Raw genomic sequence first — 18,792 nt, forward strand, 5'->3', positions numbered from 1 at the left:
GGGGGGGCGTTCATTACGCGAAGTAAAATTTTTGCGGCCGTATTTACTCGCATAATGAACGGACCTTTTATCCTGAAAAATCTAAGTAACTTCTTATAGCTTTGCGCGTGGCGCCCGACCCCATAACCAAACTAAGCTGTGCAAAAAAAAAAAAAAAAATCCTCTTTGTTTTCGTTTTCTCTTAGTTCCTTTTTTTTTTTTGCCGCCTTTTGCAAGCTGTTTTGTTTGCTTAGGCGTTGCTTAGACGAGGGCTTTCCGCTTATCTTTCTTATCTCCTTGCGCGCGGCGCGCGACCCTCGTAACCAAACTGCGCTGTGCAAAAGAAAAAAAAGCTCCTCTTTTTTTTTTTCTCAGTTCCGTGTTTTTTTTTTTTTTCTTTTTGCCGTCTTTCGAAAGCTGTTTCGTTTGCTTAAGCGCGATCCAAACCAACGCTTCTTTTTGCGCCTGTAGGTCGTGCGGCTGCGGATGTGACGCATTTCGTGGCGTTTTTGCTGTTTCCGGGCGCGCTTTCTGAGTCAGAACCGTGCGCTTTGGTTTGGACGGGCGAAACTTCGGCACGAGCGCACAAGCAAAGTGCAACTGCGACAGACAGGGTTGCCACTGGGTTTAGAGTCAAAGTAGCCAAATCACGTGCAGAAAGTAGCCAAAAGTAGCCATTTCGTTTGGGATTTCGCCCAAAAGTCGCCACACCAAGTATGTGCAATATAAAGGTATTAAAAACAGAAAAGAAATAAAAAAACACTATATTAAACCTTTATATCACAAGTTTACAAGCGTGAGGGTGAAGCACTTCAATTGCTAATATTGCATATATCAAACACTGCAGCGAAGTTCTAGAAGATTCTGCTGGCCCAAGAATAGTTTGCAGTCATTTTCTGGAGCACTTCATCTGTAACCGTGTATGTATGTGATGTTCTCTGCTGCAGACGGAGGCCAAACTTTATTCTTAGGATGGACTCCAGAAGGTCAAGCTTAATCTTATTGCGAAGCTCCGTGTTGGTCAGCGCTATGTGGGAGAATAGTCTGCTTCGGCATTTGGAACTGGAAGTGTCAGAAGTTTGACGGCGTCTGTGGTTTCCACGTCTCTTGGGGTTCAGGCAAGCCAGCGGGCACAGAAAGAGCAACTAAATATCAGTGCGTCATATTTTAACCAGACGACGCGGAAACCTCTTCCACCCAGGGCCGGCATTAGGTCAGCGAGCGCTCTGTTCAAACTGCGGCCAGTCTTTGGTCCTGGGCTTGCTACTGGTCAGAGCCGCTAAAAGCTTCCTTTTAGTCGAAATACAAAATATAAGTGGCGCGAACCGTTTCAGTCATTTATAAAAGTAGTTTTTGTAAGTATTTTAGATCTGAAAAGAAACAAATGCAGTTTATAAAGTCGGGGACAAGAAATTACCCGTCGACATACCCGCCAGCATGCGGTGGAAAAGGCAGCGCATACTAGAAAGGTGTAGTGGGATTAGGCACCAACGAGCAGCGAGCGTAGAAAGGTCCCAGATGTAGGCGGCGGCGCTGCGGTCGTGTACGGGCTCGCTAGGATCCGACCGGTTGCAAGCTTTCCGAAGGCCTTCGGCGAGAAGGTTTGGCTTGCGGTTTGCCCGTTGGCGGTATGGCAGAGCTAAGTGGTTCCCGTTCTTTACTGATCTTTACCCCGTGCTTGCGTTCGTTTGTGGCCAATAAAGTGTCATGCCTAATTAGTGTTTAATCGCGCAGCAAATGCAACGCGAGCCGCCCTGGCTGCCCGCTTCAAACAGCCTATCCAGGACATGCTTTAGTGGCGCCCTCTCGAGCCGTCGACACGGAGTGCGGCAGCCGTGAGCGCTCTCTGAGCTCACTACTCCTCCTCTAGTTCACGGCCACTCAAGCATGAAGGTTATTTTTTGCTTGTTTTTATAATTTTAATTTGCCCATAACTTTTAAAATAAAGCAAAATTAGAGAAAAGGAAGTTTCATTAAGTTACTACCTTCAGTGCACTCAGGTTCGGTGCAAATTAAAAAAAAAACACTAAAAAAGACCTTGCAGGGCCCTTTTAAACGCAGAGCTCGTCTCGTTCGTGGCAAAAGCAGACCACAGTAGTCGGATCTCCGCTTCCAGCTCATTCCTAGAGGTTCTGAGAAGGTGCGAAGGCAAACTAAAAATCTCCCGGCAAGCATTGGACCCCATTACAATCTCCGGCCTGACTGATTGAAGCCTGCGGAGTGCAGATGTTTCTTTAGGATTGCGCGTTTGCACTTGACTCGCCAGTTTCTCCAAATACTGAAAGCATCGTACTGCATCGTAAACATGAATGCACAGTAGCTCCTCGGCAGGCAGTCCGCTCGAAGCAAGCCGTTCTGAAAATGCCGTCCCAAAGTCAGCTTGTGCAGGGTCCAGGTAAATGCTCTCCATGCGTCTGTATTCTTTTCAATCAGTCTGCCCGTGTCCAGCATTTAAAGGTGCATGAACCCAACTTGCAGAACAAGCCCATTTTGGACCGGAAACGTGCCTGTGCGATACTGCTGAGAGCCACAGCGGATCGCTTAAAGTAGCCAAAAATTCGTCAAATCGCCAAGCGTAATTTTCAGTAGCCAAGCGCCCCCAAAAGTAGCCAATTTGGCGAAAAGTAGCCACCAGTGGCAACCCTGGCGACAGACTGGCCGGCCAGACGGCGAGAGAAAGAGAGAGAGAGAGATTGCGTTGTCATGTTGGAAGAGAATAAAAGGGGGGGGAGGAGAGGGCAGCCAGACGGCGAGAAACGCGGAGCCGGAACTAGCTTGCCCTCCACCGATTGGCCGGGACACAGGAGCGCCCTACTACGTCACCGCGCGTTTTTGTGCGCGTTGAGAAGAAGTTGAAATTATCCAACTTTCTTGTGCGCGCCCGGAAGGAGCGAAGAAGCGGCGCGACGTCACGAAAATACGTCACATCCGCAGCCGCACGACCTACAGGCAGGGTTGCCAGGTAGGTTTAGCTCAAACCGCCAAAATGCCAAACGGTGTAGCCCAAAAGTAGCCAAATGCAAAAAATTTGTATAGCCAAAAAGTAGCCAAAAAACAGCTGAGTGTCAGGGTCCACAAAATTCAAAATTATGCTCTCGCAAGTAGGAACTGGAGCCGGAACTGCATCTGCATATATTGCGTAGAAGAAGCTTCCAAGAACAGCAACATCTTGAAATGTATATGAAACATTTTATTGGAAAAACACACACAAAAAAGTATCGGCATTTTTAAGTATTGACACACGTTTGTAGAGTCACATAGAGTTAACAATCGCTCGTGCAGGGCTGGCTGACCTCATACATCAGTTGCGAGTTGAAGCGCACAAAACATTCTTCTGTGGGCTTGGAGTCCTTGCAGCACTCTTTCTTCCCAAGGAATGCGAACTTCACAAACAGGATGCTTTCCAGGGTGGAATGGGACAATCTGTTTCTGAGGTCCGACTTCGTGAGGGACACCTAACTAAACACCCTCTCAACGGCGGCATTTGACATGGGTAGTGTCAAAAGCGCGGTGCCAAGCGCAGAGAGCAACGGGAACATGGCTGCCCCAGAGCTGTTTCTTGCCTCCCCAGCTAAAAATACCCATTGGTTCCAATTGGCTTTTCCAATTGGTACCAATTGCCAAAACCAGTTAGGTTTTGGGACTCCCTTACATTTTTCCAAAATAGCTCTAAACAATCATCAGACAGATCTCTGATATTCGTCTGGAGAAGCCTGTACTCGGACTCCATGGCCGAGATCACCGAAGTCTGTATAAAAGGCAAAAACGCTTTGTAAAAACTGTCAAAAGAAAACTGTGTGATGCTGCCAGCCTTGAGAAACAACAAATCGTTGAGAAGCTGCATGTTCGCAGGGAGGCGTTTCATCACACTTTTGATACACGCAATCACAAACCTCCGACATACTTCCAAGAGCGCAATTCTGTCCTTCTCGCAAAGCGAGGACTGTTCAAGAGTATTCAGAAAAACACTTCCGAAGCCACATGCACGTACATGAAGCACATTCGTTTCCCAGTCCGCGCATTCGGGTGATGCGTAATTCGGCATGATTACTCGTTTCATCAATATCGAAGAGTTGCCCTTGCACGGCTTTGACCTAGATGTAGCCTTCCAATCCACTTCTTTCCTAGGAAATGGTAGGGTGATGAAAAGAAAGGTCAGGGAGGAGGATGCAGGGGCAAGGCCCTTCTTTGTGTGAACTTGGAGGCACAAGATAAGCGACAATGAATGCAGAAGCGATGCCATTAGAACTGAATCTAGGTCAAAGCCGTGGTCCTGACGTCATGCCTACGCATCTTCACAGAAAACCTTGAAAGCAGGAATCCGTAAAAAATGGACTGTTGATTTGTGTCCATCCTAAAGTGTCTTTTATCTCTCTACCCTAGAGCAAGCACAAGAAAAATAAATAATAGAGACCTCTGTGTCTTCGTGTCCCCTTATATTGCCCGCAGTCTCAATGTTTGTCATGTTGAATTATTTTTCTCCGTCATGATTTGAAATAGCCCAAAAATAGCCACATAGCCAACCACCACATTTTGACGCCAAATAAAAAAAGAAGTAGCCCAATTTGGCTATTAATAGCCCAATCTGGTAACCCTGCCTACAGGCGCAAAAAGAAGCGTTGGTTTGGATCGCGCTTTAGAGGACTTCTCGGCTCCTCTTTCTTACCTCCTTGCGCGCTGTGCGCGACCCCCCCCCCCCCCCCCCCCGTAACCAACTGCGCTGTGCAAAAAAAAAAAAAAAAAAAAAGAGGATAAAAAAACAAAAAGTTCCTTTGTGTTTTTGTTTTCTCAGTTCCGTGAGTCTTTCTTTTTCTTTTTTTGCCGCCTTTCGCAAGCTGTTTTGTTCGCTTAGAGCGCTTTTCTCTCCTACCTCCTTGCGCGCGGCGGCGCGCGAACCTAAAATGCAGACTGCGCTGTGCAAAAAAAAAAGCTCCTCTCCATGTTTTTTTTTGCTTCCGTTGGATCTTTGCGAATTTTTTTTAACGCCTTTTGCAAGGCGTTTTGTTCGCCCACTGCCCATGCATTCGCGACCTCGCTGCAGCAGGATAGAAAAGTGCGTTAATTTCGCGCGCGTGGGGGGAGGGGGTCAAAATTTTGACGTCCAAGTTGGGGGTGCGTTTATTACGCGAGTGAAAAAAAAAGTTGAAATTTTGAGAGCCGACTTGGGGGGTGCGTTCATTACGCGAGTGCGTTCATTGTGCGAGTAAATACGGGTACTCAAGCTGAAGATTATATGTGGGTAGCACATGACATCATTGAATTATGTTGGAGCTCATTTTTTCTTGTCCATGCCAAGAAAAAAAGTGAAAGCCGTTTACAACTTACTGTAACACCGAATTAGAACGCAGCTCTTGAGGAGGAGGAGGGAAGGGTACTGGGAGGGGTGAAGTCACCTGGGGGGGTCCCGTGACCTTGGGGGGTCGTGACATTGAGGGGTCACGTGACGATGCCGATGATGTCATTAGTGACGTCACTGATGACGTCATCAGTGACGATGACGATGCGGACTCCGATGACGTCATCAGCGATGATGACGATGACGATGCGGATGTCGGTGACGTCACTGATGACGTCATCCGTGATGATGACGACGATGCGGATGCCGGTGACGTCATCTGGGAGGTCACGTGACCTCGGCGGGGGGTCACGTGACCCTGGGGGTGGTCACGTGACCTCGGGGGGTGTCACGTGACTTCAGGGGGTCACGTGACCTCAGGGGGTCATGTGACTTCGGAGGTCACGTGACCTCAGGGGGGTGTCACGTGACCTCGGGGGTGTCACGTGACTTGGGAGGGCACGTGACCTTGGGGGTCACGTGACCTTGGGGGTCGCGTGACCTTGGGGTGACCTTGGTTACGCCAACGCCGACGGCGACGGCGACGCCGCTCAAGCCGGGAACGGGCCCCTAAGAGCTGCGCTCTAAAACTAATTGGATGATACGAAATGTAGGCTGCAGAAGGAATGCAATCCGCAACAAGGGTGCTAGAATGGCCACTGATGTGACGTCAGTGCAAGTCATGTATAGAAAAAAACAAAGCACCTGCTCCGTTTCCCCAGAGAAAAAGCAGAGCAGAAAGGATACTGGCAAGATCTCAAGTGCAGCTGACACATCTGTTCAGTTACTGCTTCACTTTTTTTGATGAAGTCACACAATGAGATTGTGTCCTTGATGAGCAATGAAACATGGCCTCACTAAAAGAGTTTCCAAGCCTCGTCTCTTAATAGTGTGACTGTGAGGTGACTTATCCTCACCAACACACTGTTAAAAGAACCACAGGATGGTCCTTTTAATGGTCCCCACCCCCTCTCCCAGCTATGATGAAGCGGTAGCTTACAAGTGGGGACAGATGATCTTTCTTTTCTTTCATGACGTCACATGACTGCATGATGGAACTGTCAAGTACCAACAGTGGTTGTCGGCTGCAGGGATTCTTATCTTTTATTTTGTTCGCTTCATCCATGGCTATTTTGTTCAGCCCCACAGTAACCTTCACTGAAAAGATTACTGATTGTTAAAGATATATTTCTACAATTTTTAGCTTAGGGAAAATGGCTTTCTGAACAGCACTCCGTCCAACTGTCCATTTTTGAGAGAAAAAAGTGGTAGTCATGGTAAGAAAAATCTGAGCCTCAATGCTTTGCTCACCAAAATCTAACACAAATAAACAAAAACAAATACCTTTTCAATGGCATACAAATGTCATGAGTTTATTATGAACAAAAAAAAAAGTTTCATGGTTTTTCATTATTCATTTAACCACCTGTGAAGCAATCAGTTCAAATATGCAAGAGAATTGGCAATACACATGACCAAATTAAAAAATAAAAAAAATAAAAAAATAAAAAATTAAAGTGAAAGATTTTTATTTATATATATATTTATTTATTTATTTATAACAATTGCATGTGTAAAGAGCCTCTGAAGAGGCTCATTGCCACCCCTCATGCCCCGATTGCACGGGAAACAATTCACAGTCGTATACCATACACACACAACACCGCACATTGTCTCAAGGCACTTGCCTCATGTTTCAATCCATGAGTTGTCTCTAAATGTAAATTTAAGCTCAAACAGATGTGCCGGCAAGTCAACACTCAATCCCCACCAAACCTGTGCACCCCAAAAAATATGGAAATCAGTTTGTCCTTCGTAAAAAAGAACGAGTCTACTCCAGCCCTTTCTCCTGTGGAGAATGCATCGAACAAAAGGATCGGTGCCCTAATGACCGTCCGAGGGAACGTTCACGAGAGGTCTCCAATCCTAGCGATGACTCGGTGCAGCCAACAGCTGCATATCGCCATTCTTGCAGCAGAAGTGCGTCTAAGTTCAAGGAGACGCGCCTTCTAGGCGCACCTCTTTCTTTGTCACTGAGACACACCGACGGCATACTGATGCACTTGTCTCCTGCTTTTTTGATAAAAAATGCCTCTATAATTTGTCTTTTCGTTTTTTATAAAAAAAAAAAAGCGGGAGACAAGTGCATCAGCATGCTGTCAGGTCGGTGTGTCTCACTAACAAAGAATTATCCTTTCTTGATGGTTTTATTTGAAGATAGGGGCGTGGTATATGTCTAATCTTAATATATAACAGTTTTTTTTTGTTTTTTTTATGTTTGCAGGCAATGGTATATATTGCTTGGTTGGATGACACAATAAACTTAGCTGGACATCAGAGCCAGCATTGTCGTACGTGCGCCTTTTTTGTCCTTGTCAAGTTTGCGCTATTTCCATCATGTCCAATACAAACCAACTAGCCCAATCAAAAGTCGGGTTCCAAGAAGTGTTCTGTGGGGCTCGGCGTCACTCACCCAGCAGTTGCCACCCTCCTGCACAAGCAAGATGGGCACCTTCTTGTACTCCGAGAACTTGAGCTGCTGACGCAGAACCGGATTCACCTCGATCACGTCGTATGGTATGCCGTAGTAGTCGAGAAACGCACGCACTTTGCAGCAGAACGGACACGTCTGGTACTGGAACATGGTGATCTTGAGGCCAGTCTTTGTAGTGGGGCCCGCCATCTGAAAATAAGAAAGGAAAGAATGCTGGAGGAAACAAACCTGAGAAATCCCTAAGAATAAATGCCAACTCAATGTTCACAAACAAGCTTCTTTGTTTTAAAGGGATTGTTCGGTCAAATTTTGTATTCGAGAAAACAATTGAATATCATTGTTGTTGCCTCGAGGCGCATCGTGCGTGCAATATCTGAAGTTTATATGCCCCTCTGCATGAGTAATTGAATTTATGCTGCTCCAATCGCACCCTAGCGTAAACGCTGTTTGCGGTGGCAACATGGGAGCTCTGACGTCACACAACACAGAGGGAGCATTTCTGTTTTCTGTCTCGTTGTTTACCCGTTTACCTCCAAGTGAACGCCTCTCAGCGTGCTTCGTTTTTGTTGTTGCGCTCGACTTGTTTCGAGGTTGGGTGAGCTTTTTGTTGCGCAGTTGGGTGCCACGACCACCGGGCAGCGCATGCGAACCAAGACATGACGTTCCACACTTTTCTGCAGTGACGAGCAAAGTGGATCTTCGACGTGTGTAGACTGGGTACCCGTCAAGATCGAGATCTCGCTTATGCAGCAGTTATCTCACAGAAGAGAGCTACGAGCTGAGCTCTAAGCGGACAGAAGTCTCGTAAGCTGAGGTGTGATGCTGTGCCAACGATGTTAAACTACGTCCATCCACTCTTCGCCCAGATCGGATCAATCAATTTGCTTATGCAGCGAAACCGAAACCGAAGACCACTTGAAACGATACCAGAAGTTGTATTTAGCAGAGTCATGCGGTTTAGGGAAGCTCGTTTTAGCGAACGCCGTTTTACCGACCCCAGTTTATCGAATTCCTTTATAGAGAAACCCACGTTAGAGAAAATGGCGATGAGCCTCCTTTTAGCGAATTCAGCCGCCGCGAAGCGGCATGTGCGGGTAAGTCAGGTGATTTAACATTTTTGTAATCAGCCGCTGCAGACTGCCGCCGCGAAGCGGCGGGAGCGCAGCGGGGGTTTAGGTTAACTCGCGCACCAGTGATACACGCGCGAAGTAGAAAAACCTTTTTTAAATAGCATCCCCTTTTCGATAAACGGCATTTCTCTAAACTGAGGCTCTGCTTTCTCTAAACTGTACTTCGATAAAACGTGCCCATTCTCCAAAAAGGGCTTCGACGAAATGGCATTTTATCAAGCGTAGTAAACCGTATTTAGCACATCTGTAGCCAAATTCTGTTTGACCAGCATGTGCAAATTGAGCGTGGCTACGATTCACCAAGCTCGTCCAAATAAAGTGACGACATGCATTTGAACGATTCGCCGGTTGCCTTCGACCCGCTGTCATCGCCTCTGAGGAAAAGACCCGCAGCCTCATCACAGATCCAGTGGATCTGCCGATATGTGTACCCAGATACCGCTTGGTGTACCTAGTTGCCGCTTCAGAGGCGAAATCTACATCCTTTGCTTTGCAAGCGCTCCTAATTCAATCGGTGGCCGTCGCAGTTGTGTTTGCGCGAAACGGCATACGTTTGATTGAAGCTTATGGCTGTTTTCGAGTAATATCCTGCTAAAGGGCGTGACTTTTTATGCACACACTTGGGAACAGCAATAAAGAAACCGTATTTCAGTATAGGTACAGCCTAGGACAGGGGTTCTCAAACATCGGTGTTTCGCTTCCCCTTGTGGATCAGCGGAGATGATGGAGGACCCCGTTCGTGGTGAGAGGAGAGGAAAGGTGTGTTAAATATAATAATGGTTTAATAAATGGATATAACTAAGGGCTAGTGAGAAGTAGACCTCTCTTATTGACGTTCACACGAAAAAAACTCGCCCAAAAACTGAAACATTTCTTTTCGACCTGAAAAAAGAAAAAAAAAAAGACAACTTTTATTGCCGGGCTTGACTGATGAGGCAGGGCTTCGCAGACCCCCATTTGAGAACCACTGGCCTAGGAGACTATATAATTCAAGACAAAATACAAAACATCCATCGACCAACCCTTGTTATCCCGAACATCCGACAAACCTTTGCGTTTTGCGACGTCACGCAGCAGCTACGGATGTCAGCCATTGACACTGGTGAAATTCGGGGTGCAGTTTCGTACATATGCTCGGGTTTAATTAATAACGGGAGATCATATTTCAAAATAAAAATGTTATTTGTCTACATGAAGGCTCCCTCGACGTAACACGCACAAAAACTTAAGTACTTCCGATTTCGACCGGACAATCCCTTTAAGGAGTGCCTCGGTGGCTCCGAGGCAAGGCACTGGCCTACGGACCCTTAGGTGGCGGGTTTGAATCCCAGTCGTGTTGCACACACGCTGGCAGAGAGGGCAGAGATTTCGGCTGCACGTCAAAAGATCCCCAGGTATTCAAAATTAATCCTCAGACCTCCCCTTGGGCGTGCAAGATGCCCCAAATTTGACTTTGATCTAAGGAGCTGGAGACACTGCGATCACGTGCTGCTGGTCAGGGCCATTGCTCTAATTAAGAATTGTGGGGCGCTCGGCCCGCCACACGGCGGCCAAACCGGCGACTAGCGGGGGGGGCGGCACCCGGCGCCGACAGGGTAGAAAAAGGGATGGCCCGTGTGGCCGAGGGCAGTGGTTGCCCCGAGTCTGGACCAGAGTCATGGTAATAAACCCTGTTTGACCCCGAAGAACGAGTCGTCTGGTTGATCGCCTGCGGCGGACGGCGGAAGGCGAACGCCACATCTGGCGCCCAACGTGGACTCTGTCGTCCGTCGTCGGTGATCTCGACCAGACGGTTCGTCCTCCCTTTCTTCTACTTTGCGTTTCTTAATCTCTTTTCGGTCGTTGATTCGTCGCGGTTCGCGTTTTTCATTTTTCTATATCGCGTCGTGTTTTTCTTATTCATTGTGACTTTTTGCGCGCTCGCCTATCACCGCGGTCTGCACGTCGCTGACGGTGCGGTTTTCTTGGCGTAGTTTGTTGGCGCGTTTTTTTTTCTTCCCTCGTGTTCGCGTGTGCTGTTTTTTTCCCTTGTCGCGCGTTTTTCTTTTTTCCATGCCTCCCAAGAAACAGTCCCAGCCCCCGTCCGACCACAGCGACTCCAGCGAAGAAGACGCGGAGCCCGGTCCGTCGTCCGCTGAGGTCCTGGCGCTCATGGCCCGAATGTCCGCCACCCTCCAGTTGGTGACGGAGCGCCTCGCAACCGGCACGGGAGGAGCCGGCGGCCATGTGCAGCAGCGTGGGCCCGAGCTTCACCCTCGGCTCACGGTCCTCGTGTACACGGGGTTCGACGACAGGAAGTCCGTCGCCGACTTCCTGGAAGAGCTGGACGTCTACGCCCGAGCGTCCGGCGCCTCGGAGAGCTACGTGCTCGAGCGCATCCTGCCCCTCGCCTTACAAGCGAGCGCGAGACGATGGTGGGTGTTGCAAACTCCCTTTCCGTCCCTAGAGGCGTTCCACCGTAGCTTCCGAGAAGAGTTCCTGCCACCGGGGTACGACTCCCGAGTCCAGCGGGAGCTCGAACGACGTACCCAGCATCCAGAGGAAGGCCTCGTCGAATACATCCGGGCCATGCAGGAGCTGTTCAACCGAGCGGCGAAAGCTGCTCCCGAGTCGGAGAGGGTTGCACGCATCATCCGACAGAGCCACCCCCGTTACCACGTCTATCTTCAGGGGCGGCGGTTCGAGAGCGTGGAAGACCTCGTTCGTGCGGCGCGCGGCGTGCAAGACATGATCCTGGCCAGCGTGGACTACCGGCCGCCGCCCCCCGCCACAGAAGCCCTCGAACCATCGTGCGCGTGGTCGCCACCTGCACGCACCGCCCTGGAACGCACCCCTCCGACTCACCGCCCACCCGAAAGGGTCGGCGCCTACGCCTACTTGCCCCGCGCCCTGGACACCCTTGAGTGCACTCGGGATGGCGACGGGAGGCTCGGTGCTGCATCACCGGCTGGGGTCAGCGTGAGCTTAAATTCCCGACCGAGGGAAGCCCCAGGCGCCTGGGATTGGTCCCCCCAGGGCCCGCACTTGGGTGGAAGCCCGCCGCGGGTGCCGCGAAACCCCGAGAGGGGCCGGCTGCAGTTCCCGGACAGCGAAAGCTGGCTGCATGACCCTCGGCGAGATCTTCAGATGGCCGAAAGGCCCCAGCGCCAGCCGAGAGGCGGCTGGCAACGTGGGAATGACCCGGCGGAGCCGAGAGGCAACCGGCGACGTGGGAGTGAACGGGGCAACGTGGGAACCCAGCGGCAGAATGACGCCTGCTACAACTGCGGACAGCGTGGCCACTTCCGCAGCCAGTGCCCACAACGGCGGCCCCGTGAGCAGCGAGAACTGCCTGACCAGGGAAACCGAGGCGGCCCGCGGCGCTGAACCCGGAGACCTCGCCGCCCAAGGCCGCCACCAGCCCCGGGAAATGTAAGTCGCCGGCAATACTTCCTTCTGTATGTCGAGTACGACCTACGAACCACAGCATCGAGCCTAGGATAACGATTTCTCTGCTCGGAGTTCTTTTCGCCGCCCTGTTCGATACCGGCGCGGGAGTTTCGCTTATCGGCGACGTCGTTTTTGAACTCTGCAAATCAAAAAATGTTAAGCTCCGTTGTTCGAGCACGCTTTTGCAGTTAGCATCAGGCGCGCAAACAAAAGCAGCAGGCGCAGTAAGGCTGGGGATTTCTTTCGACGGAAAAACGCGGCGTCAGCGTTTCCTTTATCTGCCAGGATTGGCCGTACCTGTTATCTTGGGCCGAGATTTCATTGCAGACGAAAAAATTTCGCTCGACTTTGCTGCCGGCGGGTATCGGCTGGACAACCAGCCACACGTGACCCCCTTCACCGGACGTGAAGACTGCGTCACCGGCGCAACCCTTCCGACCCACTACACAGCGCGGCCAGCTGCAGTTCTTCCTGATGGCATCCGAGACGCCCTCAACGCGTGCCCAGCAACCAGCTCGCAAAAGCAGCAGCTCGAGAGCATCCTGCAGCCGTTCGCAACGATGTTCACGGAAACCCCGGGCAAGACCGACGTGTTGCTACACCGCATCGAGACTGGTGACGCCCGACCACTGCGGTGCAACCCTAGGCCCCTCAGCGTCCACAAGCGAGCCCTACTAGACGCAGCACTACAGGAGATGCTGGATACCGGAGCAGTGCAAGAGTCCCAGAGTCCGTGGGCCTCCCCCGTCGTCTTGGCTCCGAAGAAGGACGGCTCGGTACGACTTTGCGTGGATTATCGCCGCCTCAACGCAGTGACGGTGAGAGATTCGTACCCCTTTCCTTCCATTGACTCGGTTATGTACGCGATTGGCAACGCGAAAGTGTTCACCACTTTGGACTGCAGTCGAGGTTTTTTGCAAATTGAGATTGATCCAGAGGACGTGCCGAAGACTGCGTTCACTTGCCACAGAGGATTGTTTGAATTTACCCGCCTCCCCTTTGGCCTTTCCAATTCACCCGCTAGCTTCCAGCGCTTAATGGATATCGTTCTCGGCGACACAAAATATAAATTCGCCATGGCATACATGGATGACATCGTTATTTTTTCCCAGACTTGCGAGGAACACCTGAAGCATCTTGGGATCGTCCTCGAGCGCCTGCGCAACGCCGGCCTGACGATTCACCCTGACAAGGTGCAGCTCGCTTCACCACAAATTAACCTCCTTGGCTTTGTAGTGGACAATGGAGTTCTTCGCCCCAACGAGGACAAGCTGCGTGCAATAACAGAGTATCCGCAGCCACACGACGTCAAGAGTTTGCAGCGGTTTCTTGGATTGATTGGGTTTTATCGCCAGTTCATCCCTCGCTGCGCCGAGATCGCTAACCCCCTGACCTTGCTCTTGCGCAAAGGCGAGAAATGGCGGTGGGGGGAGGATCAGCGCGTCGCTTTCCTTCAGCTCTCGAAAGCAATTACCGACGTCGCCTCTTTGAAGTTGCCGGATCTCAACCGACAATTTGTCGTCCAAACAGATGCCAGCAACTTCGGCCTGGGCGCAGTCCTCCTTCAGGAACACGACAACGTTCTTCGCCCAGTCGCCTTCGCTAGCCGCACGCTGACAGCGGCCGAGCGAAACTACTCCGTGACGGAAAAGGAGTGTCTCGCCATCATCTTCGCCCTCAAGAAGTTTAACATGTATCTCGATGGCGCTTCCTTTCAGATACAGACGGATCACCAAGCGCTCTCCTGGCTGAAGAATTTGCAGAATCCAGCCGGACGTCTTGCACGATGGGCTCTGACACTGCAAGCGTACGACTACACTATCGCCTACAGGAAAGGAGCAACTAATATTGTGGCAGACGCACTGTCACGGGCTCCTTTGCAGGTCCCTCCCACTGAGACGGAACCGAAGTTGGTGGGATTAACCGACATCGTGGCGCGCACTTCGGAGTCACGGTGGGGGACGTTGGTGAGCAGAGCAGACCTCCGCAAGGCCCAGCAGGAAGATGGACTTTGTCGACGCGTGTGCGAGAGGCTTGCGGCACGAAGAGCAAGCGGCACCGGAAGCGACGACGAGTACGACTCGTACCTGCTGAGCGAGGACGGACTCCTTCTCCGCTACATTCCCCAGGCAGACGACGACAGCGATGGATCGACTTTGCGGATTGTGATACCTCGGAAGCTGCGCAAATCATTCATCAGGTACTTCCATGATTCAGCATTAGCGGGTCACAGCAGCGGCAGTAAGACTTACGATAAGTTATGTCGTGCTGCGACTTGGCCAGGAATCAGGCAGGATGTACTGAAGTATGCTCGCAGTTGTCCAGTGTGTCAGAAGGCGAAACCTCGCGGAGGCCAACCACCAGGATTAATGCAGCCAGTCGTTAGCCAGTCGCCTTGGCAGATTGTCGCATGTGATGTCATGGGACCGTTTCCACGTAGTCCTCGCGGAAATCAGTACCTACTTGTTGTGACTGACCACTTCACCAAGTGGGTCGAACTGTTCCCCTTACGGAAGCTTCTTTCGCAGCGGATCTGGGACTGCCTTCTGTCCGTTTTCACGAGATTCGGCTTTCCTGCAGAGCTCATCACGGACGGTGCTTCGTACTTTCGAAGCAAGATTTTCATCGACACCTGCGCTGCGCTTGGAATACGGCACAAGCTGACTTCGCCGTATCATCCGCAAGCCAACATCACGGAGAGGATCAACCGCAACCTCAAAAGTATGTTGATTTCCCACACAGCCCGTCACAAAGACTGGGATGCCAAACTCGACGAGATGGCATTTGCAACGCGCACCACGGTCAACCGATCCACTGGTTTCACGCCTGCCCGTCTCAACTTTGGTAAGGAGCTAACCTTCCCAATGGAAAATTCGTTTCTATACACAGATGTCGCGCAGAATGGACGCCCATACGCGCAGTTCGCCCAGGACGTCCATCACCGACTCTCGTCGGCCGTTCGTGAAGCACGAGAGAACCTCGACGTCGCTCGTCTTCAACAGGCCGCCCAGTACGACAAGGGCCGCCGCAGTGTCCACTTTCAGGTTGGAGACCTGGTACTTCGTCGGACACATCCCCTCAGCGATGCGTCGAAAGGCTTCGCAGCATCCCTCGCCAACCGTTGGGATGGACCCTTTCGCATAACGGAAACAATTTCCCCGCTGAGCTACCGCCTAGCACGACTGCATGGTACACAGCAGTACGGCCCAATTCACGTGTCTGAGCTCAAGCGTTACTGCGAGCCAGCAGTTTTTCCGCAGGTCCGGGACATCCCAGCTCCCAGCCAGCCCTTGGACCACGGAACTACGCCCAGGCGGTACAACCTACGCCCTCGGTGACTCATCACCTGTTCTATTCATATCCTTTTTTTGGCTGGCTGCGTCTCTTCGCGGAGAGGGGGGGAGAGGATCCATCTCCTTCCCGCGGGTCTGCCCTTTGTTTTCACAAAGGGATTGTTCTGTTCGCGAGTGTCTCCGAGCATGTTCGACGTATCACAACCAGACCCGTTAATTCGTCCTTTTTCTTCGTGTGCCCGTTCTCTATTTCCTCCGCAGGATCGTCACTGCCACCAAGAGCGTTCCCGCCACGCCTATCATTTCAGGCGATTGGCGGCACGCTTCCCGCCGCGCCGTGAGCGTGCCTCCGTCGCGACTTGGACTGTGCTGGTAGAGGACCGCCCGGTGGGCTGGGCCTCGGCGCTACGCTGGAGGGAGCAGCCCCGGCCCGAGCGTGGCGCGCCACCGGAGTCCGTCCCCGAGCCTTTCCGGGGCAACACGTTGGAGAACCGGCACCCGCACGAGCCCGCGGCCGTATACAACGAGGCGGAGCGCCGCCTGCTGTGCCCCGTCTGCGGAGTGCCGGAGCTCCACCGCCCCACCCACCTGGCGGGCGCCTTGCACCAGGCCCGCGTCGCGGCGGACTGGGCTCGCCGAGCCGCGCCACCTCCTGCTGCACCTCCGGCAGCCCCCCGCCCGTTGGAGGTCGCGGAAGCCATCCGGATCCTCCGCCAAGTCCGCCCGGATCTGCTCCGCGACCCGGCCCACGAGGAGGCCATCTTAGACCTCGACCTCTAAAAGGGGGGGGGGGAGGTGTGGGGCGCTCGGCCCGCCACACGGCGGCCAAACCGGCGACTAGCGGGGGGGCGGCACCCGGCGCCGACAGGGTAGAAAAAGGGATGGCCCGTGTGGCCGAGGGCAGTGGTTGCCCCGAGTCTGGACCAGAGTCATGGTAATAAACCCTGTTTGACCCCGAAGAACGAGTCGTCTGGTTGATCGCCTGCGGCGGACGGCGGAAGGCGAACGCCACAGAATACACATATTTCTGCGTGCCTGGCAGGGTTGGCAAAGCACAGGGCTGCCATGTAGAGGTGCAGGGTTCAAACCCCCACAGACAGTTCTCTTTTCTTCTGAAAAGTTCCAGTTTGACCGTTGTTACACAAAAGTCAAAAGACAGAACTGGGTTGGTGAGGTCCCCTAACTTCACGTGGCAGCCACATGTGTTGCCAACTCCATCAAGCACACGGCAATATAAAAAGTTGATTTTATCACTTCGATACTAACATATAATGACTGTTCATAGTTGAGCATTCACTCCAACTGTAGTTTACTATGGGTAGTATTTAATGAAATAAGAGGTTGCACGCAGGCGAGTGATTATATTTAAGAAAGCCGGACACGAGGGGGGAAAAAAGGGACCAATGGTGTCCATTTTTCCCTTTCCTCGCCCGCTTGTCTGTGGGTTTTTTCAGTATGATGGTAGAGTTGGAATTACTTTTGCAATCTTTGAACATAAGGTCAGCATAAGACAGACAGCTCTGAAGAAGCATTATGACATATACATCAACTTATACATTTCAGATTCCTCCATGGTAGTAATACACCTATGGCAATTTCATCTGGGAACCATGGATATTTGGTTATTTTGGTTTCTACATACGCGTTACAGGCAATGAAATTAAAACCAAATGTGTCAAAAATTACTATTAATGACGGAAATTAATTTTTTTATGTGAACCACGAAGAGGTAAACAGGGCAGGATAGTCGAGGGTGTATATTTATCAAGGTGGCTGAAATAATTATAAAATAAGACGCATAAATCCGCTGGCCTGTCTATAGGTTGTTTGCACATGACGTCAATCCGCCATTTTGTTGTTAGCTTGTTTTTTCAAACAAATTTACTAATTTGAAGGATTAGATCGCAACCGGTTGAGATGATGTCAGCGTGGTAAGACATAAGCTTATGTGCTCTACGAATTTCAGGGGTCATGTAAATCCTTGAAATGCTCGAGTTTGACACACGCCAGATAGCTCACAACAACAAAATGGTGGACGAAATTACGTCAGTGAAAACACCATAAGTTATGTTCCCACATGAAACTTTAGGGCGGAGGTTCTCAAATGGGGGTCCGCGAAGCCCTGTCTCATCAGTCAAGTCCAGCAAGAAAAGGTGTCTTTTCAGACTGCGGAGAAACGTTCTAATTTTCGGGTGAGCTTTCTTGTATGCATGTCAATTCAAGAAGTTTACTCTAAACTAGCCCTTCGTTATGTCCATTTATTAAATCATTATCATAATTAATAACCTATACCTTTCCCTTCCCCTCACCACGAACGGGGTCCTCCAACGTCCTCGCCGATCCACAAGGGGTTCGCAAAACTTCAGTGGTTGAGAACCACTGCTTTAGGAAAACGAAACTTCACCGCGATTCCACGAATTAAGCATAATATGTATTCAATTCATTTTAAACTTGCTGTACGTATCCCATCTAAGCCGCTTTAATATATATATACTGTTAAGGCAAGAAAGGAAGCATATCGAACATCACGGTGAAAGTCATAATTCTTTGCACATTAGCGAATTTAAACTTGGCAGCGGAAGGTCATTGTTTGGGAGCAAACTCATGAATGAATGGGCGCCCGGCATAGACGATCCCTTTAAAACGCTCGCGCTCTCGCGCTACGGGCGCCTACTCTACAGGTCACCAGGCGTAAAAAGTGAATATACTCACGACACGGGATATTTTGATTTCCGGTGGTTTGATGTTTTTGGTGTGTAGGGGCAAGAGCATTTCACCTAAGGAGTCCTTTTTTAGCTCGAGCCCTCTCATGTAGGCATGTCCCACGGCGCCAGCGGCCAGGCCGGCGACTGCAAAGAAGCGAAGGTTCCTGCTGCTCCATTTGGTGCTTGCGCCGGGAAAGGAACCCAGTTTCGCTGTTTGTACGGCGTGAAACAAAGTTGCGGACGGTAAACACTTCGCTAATGACACACACCGCGAAATCCTCGTGCCGAGCGCCGCCATCGCAGTTTTCTCCACATACATTTATAGATACAACCAGTTTGAGAGCAACTTCACAAATTGTATTAGATGGTAGCTTGTGCCATCTATCTGTACACTTTTAAATCTACCTTATCAAACGTTGGAACATAA

The 18,792-nt window shown here is 50.8% G+C and overlaps 1 protein-coding gene across 1 annotated transcript in view; it reads right to left on the reverse strand.

Moving 5' to 3' along the window:
* Nucleotides 1-18,676, reverse strand: part of LOC8037924 (prostaglandin E synthase 2) — a 31,512-nt gene extending 12,836 nt beyond the window's left edge. Inside the window, exons 1-2 of the mRNA XM_002406008.4 lie at nt 18,373-18,676; nt 7,788-7,997 (exon numbers count right to left, since the gene is read on the reverse strand). Coding sequence (XP_002406052.3) covers nt 7,788-7,997; nt 18,373-18,663 — 501 coding nt within the window. The 5' untranslated portion in view covers nt 18,664-18,676. The remainder of the gene's footprint in view (nt 1-7,787; nt 7,998-18,372) is intronic.
* Nucleotides 18,677-18,792: the final 116 nt, after the last annotated feature.

Source organism: Ixodes scapularis, unplaced genomic scaffold (genome assembly GCF_016920785.2).
Source record: "Ixodes scapularis isolate PalLabHiFi unplaced genomic scaffold, ASM1692078v2 PGA_scaffold3__209_contigs__length_174095766, whole genome shotgun sequence".
Lineage (NCBI taxonomy): Eukaryota > Metazoa > Arthropoda > Arachnida > Ixodida > Ixodidae > Ixodes > Ixodes scapularis.